The sequence below is a fragment of the Copadichromis virginalis genome, linkage group LG22, assembly GCF_057382275.1.
Source record: "Copadichromis virginalis isolate Kocher_CV1m ecotype Utaka linkage group LG22, C_Virginalis_male_GT1.1, whole genome shotgun sequence".
Lineage (NCBI taxonomy): Eukaryota > Metazoa > Chordata > Actinopteri > Cichliformes > Cichlidae > Copadichromis > Copadichromis virginalis.
In genome coordinates this window covers 19,365,739-19,390,006 of record NC_140638.1, presented here as the reverse complement: position 1 = coordinate 19,390,006, position 24,268 = coordinate 19,365,739, and the positions used below count along the sequence as shown (strand labels likewise).

Here is a 24,268-nt window from a genome sequence, read left to right as displayed (position 1 = left end):
GAGTTATAACAATGACAAACCCTGGTTTACTCCCAAACTCAAAAAGCTGTGGTTGGAAAAGAGAAAGGCGTTCAGAAGCGGAGACAGGGACTGCTACAGAGAGGCCAAGTACAGGTTCACTAAAGAAGTGGACGTTGCTAAACATCAGCACTCTGAGAAGATGCAGCAGCAGATCTCAGAGAATGACTCGGCCTCTGTGTGGAAAGGTTTTAGGAATATCACAAACTACAAGCCTAAAACCCCCCACTCCACTGATGACTTGCTCTTAGCCAACACCCTTAACGACTTTTACTGCCGTTTTGACGAGCCATCAGGCAGCCTTCACACCTCCAACGGCCCCAACAATAGAGGCACTTTAGACACTAATTCCCCCACCTCTCCCCCCTCCATAGAGCCATCACCACCTTCAAACTGTTCACCTACAACACCCCCCTCCTCACCCCACACAAAAGAGGATTTCACACCACCTCCTCCCACCACAACTCTTCATATTCATGAAGCAGGTGTGAGGAAGCAGTTTAAGAGTGAATGCTCGGAAAGCTCCCGGCCCAGACGGCGTGTCTCCTGCCACCCTCAGACACTGTGCAAACGAGCTGGCCCCAGTGTTTTCTGGCATTTTCAACTCCTCACTGCAGGCATGTCATGTGCCTGCCTGCTTCAAGTCCTCTACCATAATCCCTGTCCCCAAGAAACCTAGGATCACTGGACTAAATGACTACAGACCCGTGGCTCCGACATCTGTGGTCATGAAGTCTTTTGAGCGCCTGGTTCTCTCCCATCTCAAGACCCTCACGGCCCCCCTCCTGGGCCCCCTGCAGTTTGCATACAGAGCCAACAGGTCTGTAGACGACGCCATCAACATGGCTCTACACTTCATCCTGCAGCATCTGGACTCCCCAGGAACCTACGCCAGGATCCTGTTTGTGGACTTCAGCTCTGCCTTCAACACCATCCTTCCAGACCATCTCCGAGGCAAGCTTTCCCAGATGAATGTGCCTGATCCCATCTGCCGGTGGATCACCGACTTCCTGACGGACAGGAAGCAGCACGTGAGGCTGGGAAAGAATGTCTCGGACTCTCGGACCATCAGCACCGGGTCCCCTCAGGGCTGTGTTCTTTCTCCTCTGCTCTTCTCCCTGTACACCAACTGCTGCACCTCCACCCACCAGTCTGTCAAGCTAATCAAGTTTGCAGATGACACCACCGTTATTGGGCTCATCTCGGACGGGGATGAGTCTGCCTACAGGTGGGAGGTTGAACGTCTGGTGTCCTGGTGCAGCCACAACAACCTGGTGCTGAATGCCCAGAAGACAGTGGAGATTATTGTGGACTTCAGGAAGCACACAGCCCCACTCCCCCCCATCATCCTGACTGACACCCCCATCACCTCTGTGGACTCATTCCGCTTCCTGGGTACCACCATCACTCAGGACCTGAAGTGGGAGCCCACCATCACCTCCGTCATTAAGAAAGCCCAGCAGAGGATGTACTTCCTGAGGCAGCTGAAGAAATTCAACCTGCCAACACGGACGATGATGCAATTCTACACCGCAATCATCGAGTCCATCCTCACCTCCTCCATCACCGTGTGGTACGCTGGAGCCACTATCAGGGACAAACAGAGACTGCAGCGTGTTGTGCGCTCTGCTGAGAAGGTGATTGGCTGTAGACTCCCATCTCTGCAGGACCTGTACACCTCCAGGACACTGGGGCGTGCAGCTCGGATCTCAGCTGACCCTTCTCACCCTGGACACAGTCTGTTTGACCTGCTCCCCTCAGGCAGGAGGCTCCGGTCCATTCAGAATCAGAATCATCAGAATCAGAATACTTTATTGATCCCTGGGGGAAATTATTTTTTGTTACAGTGCTCCATTTTAAACCAACATTAAGACAAGACAGACAATACGCTAACTAAGAATAGTACAATATATACATATATATACATACATACATACATACATAAGTCACTTATAAATAAATAGTTGGAAAAGAAACATGTGTAGCTGTAGCAGCAAACAGTGTGTTAAGTGGATGCGTTGTACAGGGAGATGGCCACAGGCAGGAATGATTTCCTGTGTCGTTCAGTGGTGCTTTTCGGTAATCTCAGTCTCTCACTGAACGAGCTCCTGTGACTGACCAACATGTCATGGAGTGGGTGGGAGGTGTTATCCAACATTGTCTTTATCTTGGACAGCATCCGCCTCTCCGACACCACCTTGAGGGAGTCCAGCTCCATCCCCACAACATTGCTGGCCTTACGGATCAGTTTATTAAGTCTGTTGGCATCTGCGACTCTCAGCCTGCTCCCCCAGCATGCAACAGCATAGAGGATCGCACTGGCCACAACAGACTCATAGAAAATCCTCAGCATTTTCTGGCAGATGTTGAAGGACCTCAGTCGCCTCAAAAAATAGAGACGACTCTGGCCCTTCCTGTAAAGTGCACCAGAACCTCTCGCCATAAGAACAGTTTCTTCCCCTCTGCTGTTGGACACATGAACAATAAACGTACGACTGTTCCCACCACTAACTCATGACCCTATGCTGTGTTCACTGTATCATTCCATGTTTGGCACTGATCACCACCTGCACTCATGTATATATCTTTCTACGTAGCACTTTTAATTCTTATTCTTACTTTTATTTTTTCATGTCTATTTAAGCGCAATTTATGACAGCATGTTTGCACTGAAGCACCGCAGCAATTTCCTAATGTTGTAAACCTGCTCAACATTTGGCAATAAAACCCTTTCTGATTCTGATTCTGATATGTTCAGTTTTTGTACCATTCTCTGTAAACCCACGAGTTGGTTATGAGGGAACATTCCAGTAGATGAGCAGTTTCTGAAAAACTCAGACCACCCTGTCTGGCATCAACAACCATGCCACATTCAAAGGCACTTAGATCACCCTGCTTCCCCATTCTTATTCGCCTTGACCACGTCTACATGCCTGAATCCATTGAGTTGCTGCCATTTGATTGGACGATCAGATATTTGCATTAACAAGCGGTTGAATATATGTACCTAATAAAGTGGCCGGTGAGTGTATATGTATTATTTGGGTCAAATTCTGCAAAATAATATGTTTCTGGAGAGAGAAGCAGAGCACGGAGTGGAAAAAGAGGTCGATGAAAGCAATAAAACATCAGATGCGGTAGAAAAGCAGAGAAGAGAAAAGAAGCGGGGTCAGATCCAGAAGATAAAAAAAGATGGAATGAGCTCTTTATCCCGCTGGCCTGCTTAACCCTCTAGCAGAGTGTAAAATAAACACACTCAGTCACTCAAACTCAGCTAAACCAGGTTGCAGCAAATCACCTGCTCTGACATGATGAGCTGTGACAGCAGCTAGCGCGATAACAAGGTTCCATTTACAGTGTAAAGAGGCTGCAGCGAGATGCCAAAGTGACAGATAAGGGAATTGATACACAGACCACATGGCTCATGTAAATCATGATCTTTTGTAGATATGAAGGCAAACGTATACGGACGCCAGACATAATCCTGGTGTGAAAAGCTTGTTTCTAAGAAGCTGTTTGCAGGAGCGCGGCGTGTCGATCGCTAGAAAAACATGTTGATCGAATGAGTCCTGGACCACTTGTAGCTCTGGTGTGCTATGTGTGTTGAAACGTTGTGTTTCTCAATTAAATTGAAGCTTTAGATAATGTGTGCGTGTGTGTGGCCTGGTACGTGCACATGTGTGTATTTCCAATCAATATGCCTCAAGGCAGTCCATCTTTGAGTCATCTGAAGTTCTTGGAAGATGATGACAAGGTGCTGGGAACACACACATACAGATACAAACGCACAAACACGCACACACTTCTCATCCTTATTGGAAAACCAAATCCTGTGTCAGGAGAATGAGCTTGTGCTCTGACTTAAGGTACAAACAAGTCTCTCGAATTCTTCACTTAATGGATCTTCCTGTAATTTTTGGTTATTTCTTTGTGTTATCACAGCAGGGTACTCGGTGAACTGAGCCTAAGTCTTGGTGCAAACATATCACAGTAGCTATCTTTGGCATTTATGCACTCCAGTTTCATGTTACTCATCAGATCCTGTTATGTCTGTGATAACATCAACAGAAATATGTCCCAGTGGACTTTATTGTTTGCCTTTAGTTACAACTGGAAGTCCCAGAAATTGCACTGGTAGGTTTAGTTAAAGCAATACGAAACAATTACATTCAAATAAACTGCTTTACTTATTTACTTTTTGTGAGTGTTTTTAAAAGACAAAAAGGGGATTGTTGATTAGAGAAATTATTTAAAAACCCAACATTGCACTCTGGTATCCAGCCATCCATTTTTTTTATGGTTATCCAATTCATTATTCACATTTCATTTATTAGATGTTATAAATGCCAGTACCATCGAATATCATCAAATAGTTAATATAGGCTTAGAACCTAAAAAACCCCAACTGGGTTCTGTTGGGGGTCCCTGATATTTAGATAATGCTAACATGTTGGTGCAGAAAACAGTGTCAACTTAAAGTCTTAGATTCACTGTGATGGTGTGTTAACCTTAAAGGATAAAGTTTAGCATGTACCCTTCATCTCATGAGGGTCTTTAATGCACTGTGTTGTATGTGTGCTGGAATAATCAGGAAAACTTTGGAAATGGGAGCATCTGAAGAGCATGTGAATGTACAAGCTTTAGCTAATGTTATGGCTCTTCATCCAACAGCTGTTGAGATATTTCGCTTAAACGTTGCTGTGATATTTTAACCTGAGGAAACTGACAAATTAAACAGTGGACTAACATTAAAATCACTGGAATATCAGGGCTAAAAATGTTGACGGCAGTCTCAAGAACAGCAGGTTTCTAGCTTTCATTTTCTGTCTCTCTGTGACTTCGGGTCAGTTTTGAGAGGGATGATTATCTGTACATAGATGACTAATGCGAGTTTCTTTGTGTAATGCAACTGAATGAATCATACATGTGTTAGTACAGTAAGGCTCCTGTATTTGGGACATGTATTTTTAACATGGAAAAAACAGGATGAGCCTGAAATTAATTTTTTCTTCTTCTTTTCTTAAAAGGCACATTTTTGTGAACAAATAGAAAAGCAGGATTCAAGAATTCAGTTTATCCAGATGTTTACATAGATCTCTTTCAGTGTTGTCTTTCCATTTTGTTTTTCCTCATCTTTTGTGGCATTATCTTTTCTGCGTAAGGTTACAGAGCTGGAAAGCGGAGCAAAACACTAATTTACTGAACATCACTGAAGGCAAAGTGTATCAGAAAGTATTTAACATGCATTAAGAAACCGTTCTAATCTTCAGCAGGCACGCTCGTTCAACGCAGAGGGCTGGAGTGACTCATTTTTGTGAAGTTGTGACAAACGTGACTTGAGTATGGGCATGCAGTTTGGAAAGAAAATGCATCCACATCTCAAGCTATTGATGCAGCAGCTGCCATGGCAACGGGCCCTTGAATAAAGGCTATGTGGATTATTATGGGGTGAATCACACACAACGCCAGGCCGGTGTCCTTAAATTAACACACTCTCTTTAAATGCACACGTGCATAGATTACATGTGGTCAGTGTTTGTAAACACGTCTCCAGTCATCCATCCACAAGTGCTTTTGCCATGTGTATTAACACTATAATAACACCATATTCCGCTCAGCAGTTTTCTCCCAGGAATTAGTCTGAGCCAGCCATTATACAATATGCATTTTCAAATTAAATATGTAATCAGACTTCTTCACCAGGAACTAGGATTATCTGAGTTTTTTTAGACAAGCTGAGAAGGTAAATTATTGATGCCTTCCTCAGTTGATTATGCGGATTTCTATGCTACATTTTCCACTCGATACTCGTCCACTGGCGGGTTTCATTAGACCCCCTGCAAGGACACAGAAGTGGTTTTGCTCAGCTCTCCCCGCACGGTTCCGGGTGACTCTGATTTGCCTTTCTTTAAGCTGTGGAAGCACAAACTGGCTTATCCACAGCCTTTCAGGTCGATCTGGCTGTCGTCTCCTATGTGAGATATCATGCCGTTTTTGGTGCCCTGAAGGGCTGTGAGGAGGGGTCAGGGAGGAGGATTACAGGTTCAGTGTTAGCGTAGGGGTAATTGCATGAAAGTGGAGCGAGTGTTGACGTCTTTTGCCTTTGCTTTGTTTATGAACAAGAGTTCACATGGTTGCTTGTACAGATTCAAGGTATAATTGTTAAATTCAGTTACGTTGTGACCCATCCCCAAGCCAAGTACTAACATCCATCTTCTTTAATCTGTGCTTCATCGTTTTTCTGCTTTCCTTTTGCAGATCAACTTTTTTTTGTTTTAGCTTTTTTTAATCTGCAGCTAATCAAGTCTTTTTATCCATCCAAGCTAAGATATCTGGGTCATGTCACTTAAGTAGTTTACTCAGACTTGACAGAGCTCACTCAGAATAACAGAAGACATTGCTCAGATCTTTTTAAGGTTGTTTTATGCGCCCCATGATGAGTAAACTGACCTTTTATATGCTAAATTGAAGGGATACCCCTTGAAGCAAGTGCTACTGCACAGGGCTGTGGAAGAAGCTCTGCGCTACTAACGTGTTTAACCGCTTGCTTTTGACTCTTATGTTCATGCTAATGTGGTTTAATGTGGCAGTTGCATCCTCTCTCCAAAGCAACAGGAACTATTATGTGAAAATGTCCAAAGGGACTTTCAAACTGAACTGTTCCACTGCTTGAGTCACAGGAAGATGCTGCTGAGTGGTTTATGGTTTTTCTGCTGGACAAAAATGTCTGAATTGAGAATAGAACCAAGAGTAGCAGTTGAATTTTGACTCGAACACCAGTGAACAATTTGAATATATCCAGATGTGTGGACTTTTTGTCTTCCCTTTTGGCAGTGGGAGTAAATGCACTTAGTTGCTCTAACGTCCTTCTGAATTCTTGTACAGAAAGTAACTGCAGTAACCACATTTAAAACTCCCGTTTTGCAAAATACAGAGAGATTTACGTGGCTGTGATAGGCTTAATCAGCATTGTATGAGCTTGTTTGGCAAGGGCTCGAATTTATTGGATGGTTATTTATATGTAAATGTACCACACTCCAACTTTAAATTAGTCTACCCCTGGAAAAATTGATTTCAGAGGACAAATAAAAAGTCTGCCTGCCTTAGTTTGCATAAGCGATAGAAGTTTAACTGCATTCACGTATGACTTTCAGTGCCAGTATTTGCAGGAATAAGCATGCAGAGCATAGTTCTTAACTGAAGAGCCTGTCCTAGCTGTGGGCTAATGAACAGCATGCAGTGTATTTGTGGTTTTTAAACTGGTACTGATGCTAAACCCCCCACTGTTGTTGGCCAGCCTTACCTGAGATGATTTCTTGGTACGAAATAAAAAGAGCCAGAGTGTTTACTTTCTTGTGGGTGCACAAATTATAGTAAATTGATGTAAGTAGGTCAGTTGACTAACTTCCTCTAAAAATTTAAATGCTATACGAAAGTGATCTTATTGGTTTTAGCAGTTCACTAGCTTCTCCTGAAGATGAGTTTCATTTGCTTGCGCTCACCCCCACCCCCAGAGCGCTGTGTCTTATTTTTCAGCGCTGTCCTTGTTGGCCTTAAAATAGTCTTTGAATTTCAACAACTCTAACACAAGCAAACATCAGTGACTAATGTGCCTCATTTTCTGCTTCTTTTTGTTCCCCTTCACTCTACCCTACAGGTTTGGATGAACCATCTTCAGCAGTACTGACAGAGGTGTGAGGCAGTGAGGCTCTCACCCCCACCCTGGGAGCCATGCCGCCGCCGGCAGATATTGTCAAGGTGGCCATTGAGTGGCCGGGGGCATTCCCCAAGCTCATGGAGATAGACCAGGTATGTGCCTCAGTGCAACAAAAGACACCGTCATCTCACCTGCAGACATTACTGTCCTTTAAATCCAGCACAACCAGTAAAAAATGTTTGGGGTCTGTGACGCTCACCGTGCAGATTTAAAAACCATAATCACAGTGCGTGTTTTGTATGAACACATTATTGCGCAGTAATCCGTTGCTGTGTATATAATGAAATCGCTTGGATGTTTGTAGGTGTCTCTCTCTGGAGCGGCTGGGCGGATGTGCTCAGGGCTTGGTGCAGCTTTTGCGTTGTTCCCATCAATTATACTAATTAGCCTCAAGGATGTGGCCTTGATTAAAGATGTTTAACAGTTAGTCACAGCTTTGACATAGCTTTAAAGAAATTTCACTGAATGCAAAGAGGCTGGCTCTGTCATTAAGAAAAGTGACAAAAAATATGGATGTTTGTGGGTAAATACCTGGGCTGTTTAGCTCACTGTCAGAGCAAAAAGTATTCATATGACTGGAGGTGAGATTTGGTATAAAGCACAACACCATGTACAAAACAGGTGAGCAACCTTCTCACTCTTACATTGTCTGCTATGGAAAACAAACTCAGTTAAAGCTTTATGCATCTGTCACATTACAATATCAATGAATCTTAGTGATGCTGTTTTTTAAAATGTAAAACATAATGGTCACAGCTGTGGTCAGAGGCATTATGTGATATCTCTTGAACACCTTCAGGGAAATTTCAGTAGGTTTGGACAAAAGCTCAAAGGAATAATGGATTAACTTTGCCTGTCAAAGGTCAGGGTCTCTGTGACCTCCTGTTCTTTTGACTGTGATGTCTGAGGAACTCCTCGAGCGAGTTTCGCTTCATCTGACACAAATGTTCACTTAAAGTAATGGTCGTGGTCAAGGATCATTGTGATGTCACGCAGTTTGGGCCATTATCCAAGACGTTCAGCATCACAATGTTCTGTTTGTGGCGATTATTGCACTGTAACTCGGTAGCGTGAGGAGATCTTGCGACCCTCTTCGCCTTCTTTCGGTTTCTTCTTTTCACCATCACTCTCTTCCGCTATCTCACCCTACCCCTAGTGTCCTCTTCTTCCAGCCTCTGTATGAACTTTTTTGCTACATCCATGAATCTCCTCTGTGGTCTTCCTCTTTCTTCAATCTGCAGTGTTTTCACTATTAAATTTCTTCCAAGTCTTCACTTGATATATTGCATGCATCTGGACAAACACAGATCTAAACTGCAACTTGATTGGTTGGTGGAGCTCCACGACTGTAAGGAGGGTTTTATCGTTTGTTTTTTAAAAACTGTAACATTAAATAGCTGCAATGCTAAAGCGCTATGAAACCTCATCAGTGCATAGCTATATATTCCACTGATTTACATAATGCAGTTGCTACGTTTATGCTCAACAGTTAACAACACTGGTGTGTGCTTTTTAAAACTGAAACTGCACTTCTGTGTAGATTTGCGTCGCAGCTGCTTTCGCCTGCACGCAGCTCGCATCCATTACGAGCCCACAGATAATGGCCATGCCGTATGTCGGCAGATTGTCGGGGTCTATCCAGCGCTAGATTACATGCTAATAAAATAATTAGCCCAAATAGCGACTACCCCGTGTGTGTGTGGGGGGGACATTTTTGCTGTTACTTTGTTTGATTGCACATACAGTTTTATAAATTGGCCTGTTTGTTGTTTGTGTGACTCACAGATGGGCTAATGATTGTAAAAGCTATGAGTCACCGTGGTAACCGGAGTCACAACTGCCCTTCTCAATGGATGAACTAGTGAATGAAGTATTGAACTGTGAAGTACATGTGCTTCTGGTGCTTTAAACACTTAAGTAGAGATTTAGGGGGTGTGGTTTTTGTATTAAATGCCCCCCCCCCTTATCAGCAGCGCTGTTCCAGTCTGAGTAGATTGCCTTTAGCTTTGCTTAGGTCTGTCTTTACTTCTTTAAGCCACCTCTCCTCCTCCTCCTCCTCCTTTTATCTCTCCCTGTCATCTTCCTCTTGTTCCACCTCTGTGTTGCCTTCCTCCTCTTTGTCCTTCTTTGCTTTCGCTCTTGTTCGCTCCCCCCTCGCACTCCTCCTCCCCGTGTTTTGTTGTGACTGCGAAACTTGCGCGCGCTGTGCCTCTTCCTCTCTTGTCCTCCACCATCAACCCCCACCTCTTCCTCCTCCCTCTGCATCTCCTCTGTACAATAGGCCCTGCAGCAGCATATGGCTGTCTGACTCATGCGACGGGGAGTGGGCTTCTGCAGCTCGAGCTGTTTTGATACCCAGAGAAAGTGTGTGTGTATATGTGTGTACATGCCTGAAAACTTGTATGTGTAAATTTTGTTTACGCAGGTAAAATTCTGCTTATGTGAAAATGTGCGTGGGTGTGTTTGTGTGGCAACATGGATCGTTGTTACTGTTCATGCGTGTGCATGCTCATTTGCTGTGTGTGTGCATGCATGTGCCTGTATCCATGTGCATGCCGACAAATATGTGTATTTTTATTATTTCTGTCTGTTTGTATATGCGCCTCTGCAGTGCACGCGTGAGTGTGTTTAGGCTACATCTGCTTCGGTGTGTGTCTCTGTGATTTCTGTATCTCTCCAAACATCTTCAGGCACAGAAGTCCAACCTTTATGTAGGAATGCGGGGGAATCGCTACAAGTTTAGACAGTTGTTTTTAAGTGTTTTTAATTGCTTTTTGTTTATCAGAAAGGCAATAGAGAAACTGGGGGAGGATTGGGTGGTGGGGTTTCTGGTGGAGTAGAGGGATGAGAGGAATGTTTGCAGGTGGAAAGGGGCAAGAAACAAACTCTAAGACTAACAGCCCACTTAGTTTTAGGTAATGTGCTAAAATTGGTTTTATATTAGTGTCACTGCTGTGGTTAAAAGATAGAAAACTAAAAATAAAGGCATTTATTTATATTTTGGTGTGTGCTTGTGTGCACGCATCTAAGCACAGTGGTTAACAGAAGAAAAGTCCAGAGGGATGTATTAAACTGTTTCCTTGAGTGAAATAAGACTAAATACCTTCAGTGAATGTGCAAAAATGGCTAGCAGGTTCTAGCGGGTCATGCTTTATTGCATATAAATGATCTCGGAGGGGGGAAAAAAAAAAGAATAACCACCAAATGTGCTAAAGTGGAATAACTCCTTAGATAAACTATTGTGTGGTGTAACAGGAGCTAAAATCTAGTGGGTGGTATAGGATGTTATAGAGAACAGCTTTGCTTTTCACCTTTGTACAAAGTGAATTCCGGTTATGTAGGTGCTACCCTTGAACTGTACTCCCGACTGGGCTTACAGTAAGTTAAACAAAGTGGCTCGTGTGGGTTGAAAGTAATAGTAAAGGAGAGGAAGATGTAGTGGGAGGTTGGACAGGGAAATGGTAGACGGGGAAACAGAGTCAGTTTAAAGCTTGGAGAACTGCTTGTATTTATAGGTACATAATAGGCAACATATAAAGTAGGGTCACTGGAAGCATCTCTGTGTTTCTCTCTTATTTCACATTAGCATGACTGGGTATAAAAAGAGTTTACCAGAGAGGATGATTCACTGAGAAGTTAACATGGGAAGGGTTTTACTACTCTGTCAAGAGCTGCCAAATAATTCAGCAATTTAACAATGAAGTTTTTAATCCTAAAGTTGCATCATCTGCAAAAACCGAATGATTCTGAGAGGCTGAAGAAATCTCTGTAAGCAAGGAAGTAATCAAAATCAGATTTGTTTTTTCTTTTTTAATCATGAATGCTCCATCCTCTGAGCTTCAGTTGCTGTCGTGGGAAAAATAACAAGCCAGCATCCACGATGGCTCCTTAGCGCGCAGCGGCTTGGACGACATGCAAACGTTGCACGTATGCAGGTTTTGGAGCAACATTTTCTAGGAAGGGTTTGCTTATTCCTGAAATGCCAAACCACATTCTGCTCGTGTTACTGCAGCATGATCTGTAATGAAAGAGGGACTCTCTGCAATCCATGTCTGTCAGCGTCACCACTGAAAATATTCACTTTCAGAGCTACAGCATCGGTCCCTTTTATCTCCCAAGTGCCTTCTGAGTGTTTTTTAAAAGAAGTGATGCAACACAGTGGAAAACATGCCTCTGGTTGAAACATGTAACTGGCACTAAATTCTAAGAGCATTTATTTTTCCCAAAAATGATTAAAAATGTCTTTGATGCAACATTTAAAATGTTGTTTTTGTGAAGGGGGGGTTAAGGTAAATATGGGGTTTAAATAGCTGAAAACTTTTAGAAACGTGGTTGTAGCGTCGAGTACTTTTATGAGTGTTTGTGCTTGCGTGAGTTTGTATAGAGATTATGCATGTAGCCTAGCAGCATACTGTATCTCCCACAGAGCCTGAGGATGATGGCAGTGGCAAGCAAGCAGATATTAAGTTAACACTGATTAGCATTTCTCGTGCACACGCTGCTTTTATTTATCTCGCTTCCCTCCTCATACACATCTTGCATGCTCCTAATTTTTCATCTTTCTGTGTCCATCTCTGTTTGTTGTCCTCGTTATTAGCTGCATTGCTTTTTATAAGTACACTGAGAGCAGGAAAAAAAAAGACTCAAACTCCTTTTATGCGTACACTTTTTCTTTTCACATACTTTTTCCTGCTTTTGTTTATTCCCCTTCTCCCTTTTGTTCACAAACAGCCCACCCTCTTTTTCTGTCACCACTCTGCCTTTCTTTCCTTGTCATATATGCCCACCATCCTGCCATCGTTATCTTTTGTCTGTCTGTCTTCATCACCGCAGCTTCTCTCACTGTCTGGGCTAATCCCCAGAAAAGCAATAATGCAATATGCTCGTATATTTTGATATATAGATACTCAAACGAATCCATCTTCATGCGTTTGGGGGGGGAAGAATTTAAAGAAAAGAGTGGTTAGAATTGGCCCAGCAGAAAATGAAGTATCCTGATTCAGAACCTGATATTGTTTTTCTGTACTTTTATTATCTTTGGTTGATCAAAGTCATTTAAAAAAGGTGCTGCCCCAACTACGTAATGAGTAAACATTGTGTAATTGGCTCAGTTTGTTTGTCTGTTCTCAAACTTCACAACAATATACCAGGCCCTGGAGGACCAGAGTACATAGGTTAGCTGAGCATTTGGCTCTGCTACTTTATAGCTAGCACCCAAGGTCAAAGTTAACACTGAAAACTTTTTTAACAAACCATACTGAGTAATATATCATATGAAAGGGCATGGAGAGAGCTGTACAACACACATTTAATTTTTTCAATGACACCATAAAATCTCAAGTTTTATAGCCAGTTTTAATCCAATAATATGGTTAAAGATAATAAAATACTCCATTTTAGTTTGTAATGCTTCAAGATCATAGGTCAAAGGTTAGACATCAGCGTGTTGTTGTGAAAGCAGGCTGACGTCAGCATCATAAAACATCAAAGTTTTAGTGTAACCTTTGCCCCTCGGGGGGGAAGGTTGGCCTCAACATGAGTTGACTTGTAATGCTAAATCTTTCACTGCTGGTATACTAAGGCTGTTATTAGATGTCCCCAGATCTAGATTAAGAAACTTGTTTCACTTTAGACAGTATCTTGTTTTAGGCTTCCTGGGGAACTGAGGGGTTTCTGTATATTTCATTGAATCGTCATTCAATTTTTTAGCTGTGAAATTGTAAATGTGGTTCTTGAAAAGATGTACTCTGCACCGCTGTAGAAACACTGAATCACTAATAATGAATGAAGCGGTGCAGCAGCCATGGTCGATGATCCCACATCAGCAGTTGGATAAATACAGGCTCCTGAAGAACAGCCTCTCATTGTGCCAGTCCCGCAAAATAAAATAATTGCAGCCCTCTCTGAATTGCCTGTTGTTTTAGGAACTCAGTACTAGACTGTGAACTAAATGTAGTTTTGCCTTTTTTTTTAATTCCCAGAAAAAGCCTCTCTCAGCCATCATTAAAGAAGTATGCGAGGGGTAAGTCTTCATTTGCTTTTTTTTTTTTTTTTTTTTAATGTATGCACTAGTTCATGTCTTTTGGATTAGAATTTAACTGTCCCCTACCCCCATACTTGAATTCTATTTGCTGTTTTTAATGCACTTTTAAACCAAGTACACAGTGTATTTTGTCTCTATCCAATGCCTTTTAGGTGGTCCCTGGGGAGCCCTGAAAACTTTGCTCTGCAGATTGCTGACGCGACAAATTTCTACATCACAGAAAAGGTTTGCTCATCTGCAAAGCTGCTGTATCCAAGAGGGGGATATAAAGGCCTGAAGTGCACACTAACTTCTGCTTGTGTCCTTGTAATCCTCCACAGAATCGCAGCGACATTAAGAACGGCTCGATCCTTCGTTTGACCACCTCTCCTGTAAGTGTTTTGCCATTTGAAAAAGCAAATTCTGTGAATACGTATGAAATCGTTCACAATCTGGGACACGTCCTGTTTCCTTTTCCCTTTTGCCCTCCAGTACCAGACGGCAGTGCAGCTTCATGAACGGATCCAGTCATCAAGCATGGACGCCAAGCTGGAGGCTCTTAAGGACCTGGCTAACGCGTCCCGGGATATCACCTTTGCCCAGGAGTTCATCAACCTCGACGGTATCTCGCTGCTCACTCAGATGGTGGAAAGTGGGACTGAGTAAGTGAGAAGAAGACTGTTTCTTTTGCTGTTTGGATTTGCCTTGTTTGCACCGTTTTCCCCTGCAGCATCTTTTTTGTTTGTGCATGTGTGTTATAGGGAGCAGGGAAGAGTACACACTTCCAATGTTTTCCTCTGGATTTTGGATTTATGTGGCAATATTAGACTTTGACTCAAGAATGTGATCCATCAAAACTAGCAAACACAGACTCCAGTTCGATGGGATACCTAATTCAAATCTTACCATATTTAATTTCACATATCGCTGACATTATTTTTCACAGGCCTGATGTAACGAACCACAAATTTGTAACAAGACCCCGGCGTTATTTAAAAGGGCTGCAGGTTTGGATGGTATTCAGGTGGATCTCCGATTTCAGTGAGAATAAAAGGGGATCTTTGGAGTTGCACTGTGCAGTCTGACCGGTTAAGTTCAAAGCATTTACAGCAGCTGACTGGCCGCTCATTCACTGACATTCCTCAGTTCACTCTGTTAAGCTGGATTTATTTTACTGGTGTCTCGTGTCATCGCCATCTTTGTGAAGATGCCTTTGATGTGGAACGCTTTTATTTCAGCGTGCTGCAGAGTTGTGCGGATGTTATTAGGTCATATAGCAAATGTCATTATATGCACTGCATGAAATAATCAGTCGTACATTTGCGCTGAATGAAAACCCTAACCTTGTGCATAAGTTTTGCCTCGGGTTCAACAATGCTACCCTGTGCTGCAAAGAGAAGAACAGGTTCACACAGTGCCCAGCAGCTCCTGTTCATCTTTGGTGACCATGATAGTGATATTGCACACAGCTGAGAGGAAATACTCTGCCTTTTGCATGTTCAGCACATCCAAAAACTCACAGTGTGTGTTGAGGTGGGGGGTGGAGGGCAGGCGTAGTGCCCTGGAGACCGTCTCAACTGAAGGTTAAAGCGAGGACTTTTTTCGCTGAGGTGAAACTTCTCAGCCGTGATGCCAGGGGAGGGGAGTGGGCGGGCGAGGGAGATGGGGTTTGTGCCAGTGGCGTGCTGTGGGGAGTGCAAAGAGCTCGCCAGAACCAAGAGTTGAATTACAGTATGAGTGCAAAACGTGCACGCAATCACACAGAAGTAGATGGACGGTGCAAACTGGCAGGGAGGGCAGGAGCGGCCAGCCGTGCGAGACGTGCTCGTTTTCTGCTTCGTGCAATTCCCATTATCCAGCCCTTCTTTTTCCAGGGGGAGAAACGATAGATCGAGGAGTTGTTTTGCACCTAATGCGTGGTTATAAACACACGACATTCAGCGTGTCCCGACAGAAGAGCAGTGAAAACCCAAAGTAAGAACTGCAGTTTTTTTGTGCGGGTGTCGTCTTGTCACGCTCATGATTGCTTTTAAATGAAGGTTCAAATTCTGGTTAGACATGTAATGGCTTTTTCTTAGCAGAAACCACTCAGTGATCTAGTGTTTGTGGGTACAGCTTGACAGGAAATCAGTGAGGCCTCTTCTCCTTTTTGAATATGATGTTCAAATTAGCAAATATTTGATCTTAATGCAAGGAGCTGTCACAGCAGCACCGAGGTTCCTCCTGTTGCTCCTGGCCCTTTGATTAAATATGTTTTTCATCTAAATTCCCATCAAATCCTATTCAGGGCTTGAGAGTTTGAGCGGCGCGTGTAAGCAAAAGAGAGCAGGGCGAGTGGTTCTGCTGCATTTCCATCTCAACAGAAGGAGCTTATGAAACAGGCATGCAGATAGGTATCAGAGGCTAATGCACACACTCTCTCTCTCACACACACACACACACACACACACACACACACACACACACACACACACACACACACACACACACACACTCATTAGTGTGCCTGCCAACCAACTTGGTGAACTGTAATTATTCAAGAGGCTCTGTGCTCGAGACTCATGAGGGCAGAGCAGTTCTGTGATCTGATGCTTCTGCCAAAGATGCTGCACAATATTCATGTGTAGATCAGCTGCCCAGCTAAACTCCAAGTTTAAGGCAGACATTGCCCTCTACTGACAAAAACATGGAGCAACTCATACTGTGGTTTGACACACGTTCAGAATGTACAGTGCAACTTCAAACTGATTAACACCGCCAGACTTACTATCAACTTCGGTCTTCTTTGACCAGGTTTAACATATGCTGCCACCTTGATATTGTCATTCATGTTTTTTCTGTTTTTGTCTTGTTAGCTCCCAGCATAATCTTGGCTGTTAAATTCACAAAACCTGTTCTAAACATTATTCCATTGAATTGTACCTTATTAGCAGTGTCATCCCTTTGAAAACTGGATTTACAGAGTAAAAGGAACACTGATACTGAAATCAAACTCCACTGTTAAAACAGTTTTTTGTTTATTTTATCAGGTGAAATTAAGAAGTTCTGCAACTCCACCCATTAAGAGCAGAAAAAAATGTCCCTTGTTTAAATCCCATGAAGGTTGTCTCTTTCTGGACCTGGCCCTCGTTTCCAGGGCTGCTGCTGTTTGTAGATCGCTTCCAGGAAGTCCCGTTCTGACCAATCCTGTTCTATCAGATTTCTCCAAATTAACAGTCTGACCCTGAGAGATGAATTCATGGTGAATTCACTCCATACCCATGTTTGCCCTCCTGTCTCAGTGCATGCTTATCAAATGTCTTTGAGCTATTCAGCTAGTCTAGTCTGAGACCTGGATCTTCCTAGCAGTGATGATCCACGACATAAAGGTTGAATCAGTTGGACACAGAAGCTGAAGTTTGAGATCCATGCTGAAATCCCAGAGCCCAGATGCATGTGGTCGGAAGCAGACTGCCAGATCTCTGAAGCAATACAGAGGTGCACATGGAGACAACCTCATTCATATTAGCTGATTTTTGCACACATGGGTAGTATCGCTGAACTTCATGAGTGCACCTGTCATCTCGAATCTATTCAGGGAAAGTTAACTCTCTGCAGATGTTGCTTCCTTTTGCTTGTTTAGCGTAAGGCATTTCTCCCACTGCATCTGTCACATATTTACAAGTTGGTCTCTGCTTTTTGAAATGTGCAAAACTCCGTTTCGTTATGCTCACTGTGGCACATTAGGTCTGCAGCAAGCCGCTTTGTCAGCCGTTTCTGCTTGGCATGCTTTGAGCACCTTAGCGATCCAAAGTGTTTATTTTGAGTCGGTGTATTAAAGTTGTTTATATTGAGACTTGTTTTACATTTGCACAGTAAGGAATCCTTCTTCTGTGTATGAGAGTGGACCTCCTTAGAGTCTGGTCTCTTTGAGGGATGCTTATTGTTAAAAGATTGTGATTTGTGTTGCTCCCTGCTGAGACTTTAAGGTTTTGTTGTGTGTTTCCCACCTGTGACACCTAAGTTTCTCTTTACAGGCGCTATCAGAAACTGCAAAAGATTATGAAGCCATGGTAAGCCCCTCCCATCCCCCCGGGTAACGTCATTGACTCTGTGCTCTTCCTAACCTGCTGCCTGAGTCTGCATGATGAAGACTCTGGCCCCAAAGCCTTATGGGGAATTACTATAATTATGTGTTTAACACAGCCATTTACAGGCTTCTGTTTTGAAATCAGTTTTGCACTTAAATTTTTATTTTTTTTTGCATGTGGTTTTGGGCAAAATAATCTTCTTACGTCTTTGCCTCAGACTGTTGGAAGGCCATGATTTATTTCTAAAAATGTAATGCCGTGAGAAATCTATAAAAACCCGATCAGATATGGCTATGGCCATTTGGGGTTCAGCGGAGCTAATTTATTAGTTTTAGTCGGTGCTTACATTGAATTAAATCTTGGTCTTCTTTCCTAAATAGTGCTCAGGGTGAGGGGGATTGTCTCTGCACTCACTATTAGACTTCAGCTACTTTTACATTATTAGCCAATAGCACATCACACATGAAGACATCACACATTAGGATCATCATCCATCTGTCAAATAAGATTTTCTTCTCTTTCTTTATCTTAAATAATCTATCCTCTAATTTCAGTGTTCCTCGATTTCATTAAGCATTTACTAGTTACAGTAACTACATCAAAATGCCCAGTACCATCTGCAAAGGCCTCTTCATTCTTCAGCTGTGGGTTACTAATGACTGTTACTAATCATGTACCATGCAGCAGTACTGACCCGTGTGCTGAAAGCATTTCTTATCATTTTATCTTCGGTTTCTGGTTTGCTGATTTGACGGTCGATGCCACTCTGTTGTGTTTAAAACGGCGATCTTCACTTTTGTAAAAAGTGTATCTTTTTTTTCCTTCTCGATAGAAGTTTCAGGAAAGATGCCAACATTTTTTAGTCAAACATTTATTGTATTTGACTATAGCCTCATAGGTGTTTGCTATATTTTCATGTTGCATCTACTAAAGCACCTAACAGTAAATCAGTGTAAGATAAACAATGAGCAACACGTTTAGGCCAGGTCACAGTATTTGCCTGAGCAATGCCAGTTGTAAGCAGTAGAGGTCAGTACTGTAAAAGCTACTGGTGAAACTAATAAAAGGCCAGAAATCCCAAAACTCATGTAAAAGTTAAGTAGAAAGGTAATGAAACTCCAGAAACTCCTACTGCTGTGATTTATGAGGAAGTAAAAGCTTCTATATTTCATCATTTGCGATTTTTTTTTTTCTCATTAAGTTCATGCAGCAGAAATATGAAGTGGAGGCTGTTTAATGTGGTCCTTGCTTTGGCCCCCTGTGACTCTTGCAGAGCTGATTGATTTCTCTTGATATTTGTGTAACTGCATGACTTCACTCTATAACATAGCTTTCTGGTCCTGATTGAACGCCGCCCTGTGCTGCCCGGCTCCTGCTGATTTTCTGATGGCCCCTGCTGTTTCTCGAAGGCCAGTTTGTCTGCACTGCATCTCAAGCCTCTGTCCCCATTTATTCTTCTCTCCCCCTCCGCCTGTCTTCTGTCTTTCTTCAGCCAGCCTGGTTGCGGCATTGAATTTATTTTCATATGCACCATTTTCTCTGTTTCTGCCTACCGCTCGCCCCTTGTTGCCGTCCAAGCCATCAGGGCTTTGCAGATTATACACTGCTCCAAGCCATCTGCTAGAGAGAAGCGTCCTATGGTTTGCGTGTGTCTCTGTGTGTCCTGCCCTTTAGTTTTGGAGACTTGCTGTCCTTCACTTTGACGGCCTTTGTGGAGCTGATGGACCACAGCATCGTCTCCTGGGACACTTTCTCTGTGGCATTCATCAAGAAGGTCAGACCAAGAAAACGTTTCATTAAAGGCAGCCCTGATTTATTAACGGCATTCAGAGTGCTGTTGTTATTCGCTGAATAAAGCTTTGATCGAACATTTACATCATGACATTTACAGCCTCTGCAATGAAGCTTGTCCTATGATAATGTCCCGAAGCTCAATGTCTATAAAAGTGTTTGGCAATGGTTCGATTTTCAGGACATAAACATTAAAGGCAAAAATACTCATTATGAGATGTGTGTTTAATTTTTTCCCTCATCTCAAAGTGTTTCTATTTTTTTTTTTTTTTTTTTACCTTTGTGACCTCTATGAAATGTGTTTTTGTAAAACATGTTTGCAGAGTTTGTACCTAAGTTTGAATTTAAACTTTTAAAAGTTATGAAATCTTTTCCATCCTATTTTTCCAGGATCCTATTGCCTTAATTTTCAATCAAAAATTGCTGTGCAAAATTTAACCGTGTCTGCGACAGATCCTCTAAACGCTTTGCCCTGTTTTTTTCAGATTGCCAGCTTCGTGAACAAGACGGCCATGGACACGGCAGTGCTGCAGCGCTCCCTGGCGATCCTGGAGTCCATGGTGCTCAACAGTCAGGATCTTTACCACAAGGTGGCACAAGAGATCACCATTGGACAGCTTATCCCGCATCTTCAGGGGTACGTGAACGAAATTCTTCTTTTTTAACATTAATCGAGCTCGCTGGTTTCTGAAAAGCTTCATAGTGATAAATGCCTTTAACCTCCTATTTGGACTGTGTTTTAATCACAGGACTGATCAAGACATTCAGACCTACACTATAGCTGTCATCAATGCTTTATTCCTCAAAGCTCCTGAGGAGAAGAGACAGGTGAGGCTGCGGTGCACGCACACACACAAATACACTGCATATACTGTATCGTGCATCATTTCATGTTGCAGTCATCAGCATTTTTCAACTCTAACAGTGTCTAACTGTGTCTTTTGTATGCATCCGGTGTGCATCTGTATACGAAACTATAAAACATCTGCAGTGTAGTGCAATAAATAAAACCTGAGTGTAAAGAAGTGCTACCATGCTCCCATTTCTCCAGTCTTTCCCGCACACACACACGCTCTCTCACACATGTCACGCGTTGCCCTGTAGCTCATCACATGATCCCTTGCCCCAGCATCATAGGGTCCAGGGATGCGCTCTGACATTAATAATGAATGATGCTAACACAGAGCCTTTCTCCTGCGCAGCGCACAAAGTTGAAGGCACGCTAGACCGAAACGAGCTTCGCCGCAGTGCTGAAAACAGACTGCGTGTGGCTGTTTATTATCAATTTAACACTTTTTGTCACCGATCTTGCTCAGAGAAGATGTTGTGTTTTATAAGACTCTGTTTAGGGGACAAGCAAGCTGTTTCTCTTTTAGCTCAGGTTACGTGTTTGTGTTATTTCTGCGAACAGGCCGCTTTTAAAACGTGGGGCTGTGGGACCACAAACTAACACTAATCCTGATCGTTTATTTCAGCGTGATGCAGAAGATGTGAGGTGCTGGCTGCACTCTTTTTGTTTTGTTTTTCCTCTAAGGTCAAGAGTGTTTTGTGTGTCTGTGTGCGTGCGTTAAGGACTCGACCATCAGTAGACCTATTATTACAAACCCCCAGACTGTCACCGTTCTGCTGACTCTGTTGCCCCCCACCCCCCTTTCTCCCCTCTCGCCACAGGCTGCTCGGCTGACAGAAAATGTTTTTTTTAACCTCCTCTCACACTTTTTTTTTCTCCTCCACATTCACTCACTCACTCACCCTCTCTGTCTCTCTGTCTCTGACTTTGTTTCTTCACTGCACACGATATGGTAGTATGATGAGCACATTGTGGACATCCTAAATTGTCCCCTGACAGTAAGTGCACCCTTGATTAGCACCCTTTGTAGTTTGCACTGTAGAAGACAACAGTTAGTGCATTTAGTATCCCTTCTTAAGTTCCTTTTTTTCGGATGGCTTTCTTACTTTTTTAATTAATTAATTATGTATTTTTCATTTTTACCCGTCTTAATTCCTCATCGTAGCATGGACAATCCTAAGACGCTTTGTCTTGATATGGCGTTGTGTCTCACTCTCTCTCCCGCTCTTCCCTGTTCCTCCCCACTGTTCTTTCTCCCCCTTTAGGAGATGGCCCATATTCTTGCCCAGAAACAGCTGCGCTCCATCATTCTCAGTGTAAGTCTACCCATACCCTTCTCCTCTTTACCCCTCCAGTGTCTTCCTCTGTCTCCTCCTCTCTGTCTTTGTCTCTCCCTGTTGCTGTTCGAGTTTCAACCTCTTCTCTTCTGTAACAAAAATGACACCTGCCACATCTTTCTCTGTTTCACCCCCTTGGTCGTTATCTCTTGTGGATACTTTTTCCACACCTGTTCCCTTTTGTCTCTTCATCATCTCTCTCCTGTGTGAAATCTCATTCTCCGTCCCCTTTTCCTTCATCTGCCTTCTAATCCTCGCCATTCACATCCAAATCCTCTTATTCCTCTTTGTCATATCTTGTCGTCCTCCGGCATAATCCACTTCTCGCCTTTCTGACCCTAAACCCTTTCCCCTCTCCTTTACTTTTCCCATTTGTCCTCTACGCCATGCAGAATGTGATCCGGAGCAACACGCCCATTAATGATGAGATGGCACATCAGCTGTACGTGCTGCAGGTTCTCAACTTCAACCTGCTCGAGGACCGCATGATGACCAAGATGGATCCTCAGGACCAGGTGTGGAGTGGGACAGTCAATCAAAACGGGTGGTGGTGGGTGTGAAAAGGGAGGGAGGTAGATTATCATCTGCAGCGGCTTCATTTCTCAGCTCAACAAAGATCCCAAACAGACTGCTAATACGTTAAAAGCATCCCTGAATAGAAAAACACTGTAACGACTGGATGGATCATAGACTGACTTTCAGGTTCGTTGGAATTGTACAAACTCTGTTTTTGCCGTATATACTCTGTTACCATGTGTGTTTGTACCTCTCCCCCCATTTTTACAATCATTAATCTTCTGTTCAGTGGCTCGTGGGTTGTTTGGGCTGGAAGCATCCAAAATAATAATAATTTTGGCTCAATATTTAAATCGGGGAATTGGCTACTGTCCAGATTGCCTAGGGAGCTGCGAGACCCCAGACGATGGAGAATGAGGGTGAAAGATTTTAAGACTGTAAAGTGGTAAATGGAAGAAAAGACTGATGGGTTTGTGAGCAGCGCTTTAACATTCCTCTCTGTGTGTGCAGGCTCAGAGAGACATCATCTTTGAGCTTCGGAGAATCGCCTTCGACGTAGAGTTGGAGCCCAACAACAGCGGCAGCATTGAGAAACGCAAGTCGATGTACACCCGCGACTACAAAAAGCTTGGCTTTATTGTAAGTCTTTTTAGAGGGCTTCGTTAATCCGCTTCCTCTCTGATGTTATCCTCCTGGTAAAAAAAGCTTCTTTTAAACATATCGCAGCTAGTGCAATAACAGGCTGTATATCAAAGATAAACAAAGCTGACATGATGTCACCCACTGGTTTGCAAACTTCCTAAAGTTAATGATTTTGGCTCCTGTGGTCTTTGAAAGCCACATATCACAAGTGAAGTGGAGATCTCACTGAGAAACTGAGGATGTTCCACACTTACACAGGATAGTCGTGACCCAAAGGTTACTGATTCATCGTTCTTTGACAATGAAAAGAAGAAAAGGACTATCATGTTGTATTAACCTGTGACTATAAACTCATCATGCTTATGCTTTGGCTTTGCTGTTCATACCCAGTAGCTACGTTTTTTGTACAGCCTTGGATGCAATGTACCAAAATAAGTATAGTATTGTGGAATGTGTGTGTTCATGTGTTGCTTTTGTGTTGTATGCAGCAGTCTAACTATGGCATAAGAACTTAAGCAAAGCCACTGTGGCTTGGTGTAAGCCCAGAGCCGTTTCGGGGCTCTTCCCATTCACACTCCGACTGCAGTGTGCTCAGTAGAGATAAGGCCAAATTGGCCTGTCTTGTCTCCACTGTGTGGAGAAAACCCACCCTAAAAATCCTTAGTCTGCTTTCAGTGCACCTCAGTTTGCACAGACACACACATACATACTCCGCGTGCACACATATAAAACTCATCGTTCTCTAGATCAGCCTTATCACTCCTGAGAAAAGTTGTTTACCTTCTAATATACGCAACTTCTATGCAGTAGATATTGTTGGACATGCTGGGAGATTGTTCACATTTGATTAGATATGCATGTGCCACGTAGTCTATTTCTGGTTTAAGCCTATAAGTCTGCTTGCTGTCAGGCAGAATTACAAAACTGATGAGCCAGGTCTCACTGTCCTCCATTTCTCTTTCATCCTCCGCTTCCTTTACTCGTCTTCCTGTTGCTGTCCTCTTCAGTATTCTGCGTCACATTTAAAAGTCAAGAAGATTCTCGGAGTGACGCGTCTTCGCGTGTATCTGTGCATTTAATTGTTAGTCGTCTGCAATGTCTGGAAATAATTACGTCTGACAGACTTTCAGCACAAACGGTTTCTTCCTGCATGTCTGATGCAATATTTAGATGTTAAAAGTAGTGCCTGTGTTTTTGTTATTTAAAAGTTTTGAGTCTGATTGTTGAATATTGTTGAATATTTTAGTATAAGTTAATATTTCATATTGTTCCTTCCCCATGGCCCTTCACTTCCAGTTAGAGTTA

At 43.0% G+C, this 24,268-nt stretch overlaps 1 protein-coding gene across 5 annotated transcripts in view; it reads left to right on the top strand.

Annotated features, from left to right (window-relative positions):
• The window catches only part of elmo1 (engulfment and cell motility 1 (ced-12 homolog, C. elegans)), a 105,675-nt gene that overhangs the window by 37,285 nt on the left and 44,122 nt on the right, over positions 1-24,268 (top strand). For 2 of the 5 annotated variants that reach the window (XM_085445137.1, XM_085445138.1), the window contains exons 2-14: positions 7,676-7,827; positions 13,717-13,757; positions 13,931-14,003; positions 14,099-14,149; positions 14,250-14,419; positions 17,774-17,809; positions 19,502-19,601; positions 20,104-20,255; positions 20,368-20,446; positions 21,425-21,466; positions 21,734-21,784; positions 22,198-22,320; positions 22,832-22,960. In XM_085445137.1, coding sequence (XP_085301263.1) covers positions 7,750-7,827; positions 13,717-13,757; positions 13,931-14,003; positions 14,099-14,149; positions 14,250-14,419; positions 17,774-17,809; positions 19,502-19,601; positions 20,104-20,255; positions 20,368-20,446; positions 21,425-21,466; positions 21,734-21,784; positions 22,198-22,320; positions 22,832-22,960 — 1,125 coding nt within the window. In that variant the 5' untranslated portion in view covers positions 7,676-7,749. The remainder of the gene's footprint in view (positions 1-7,675; positions 7,828-13,716; positions 13,758-13,930; positions 14,004-14,098; positions 14,150-14,249; positions 14,420-17,773; positions 17,810-19,501; positions 19,602-20,103; positions 20,256-20,367; positions 20,447-21,424; positions 21,467-21,733; positions 21,785-22,197; positions 22,321-22,831; positions 22,961-24,268) is intronic. The other 3 variants (XM_085445139.1, XM_085445141.1, XM_085445142.1) reach the window with 3 other exon arrangements.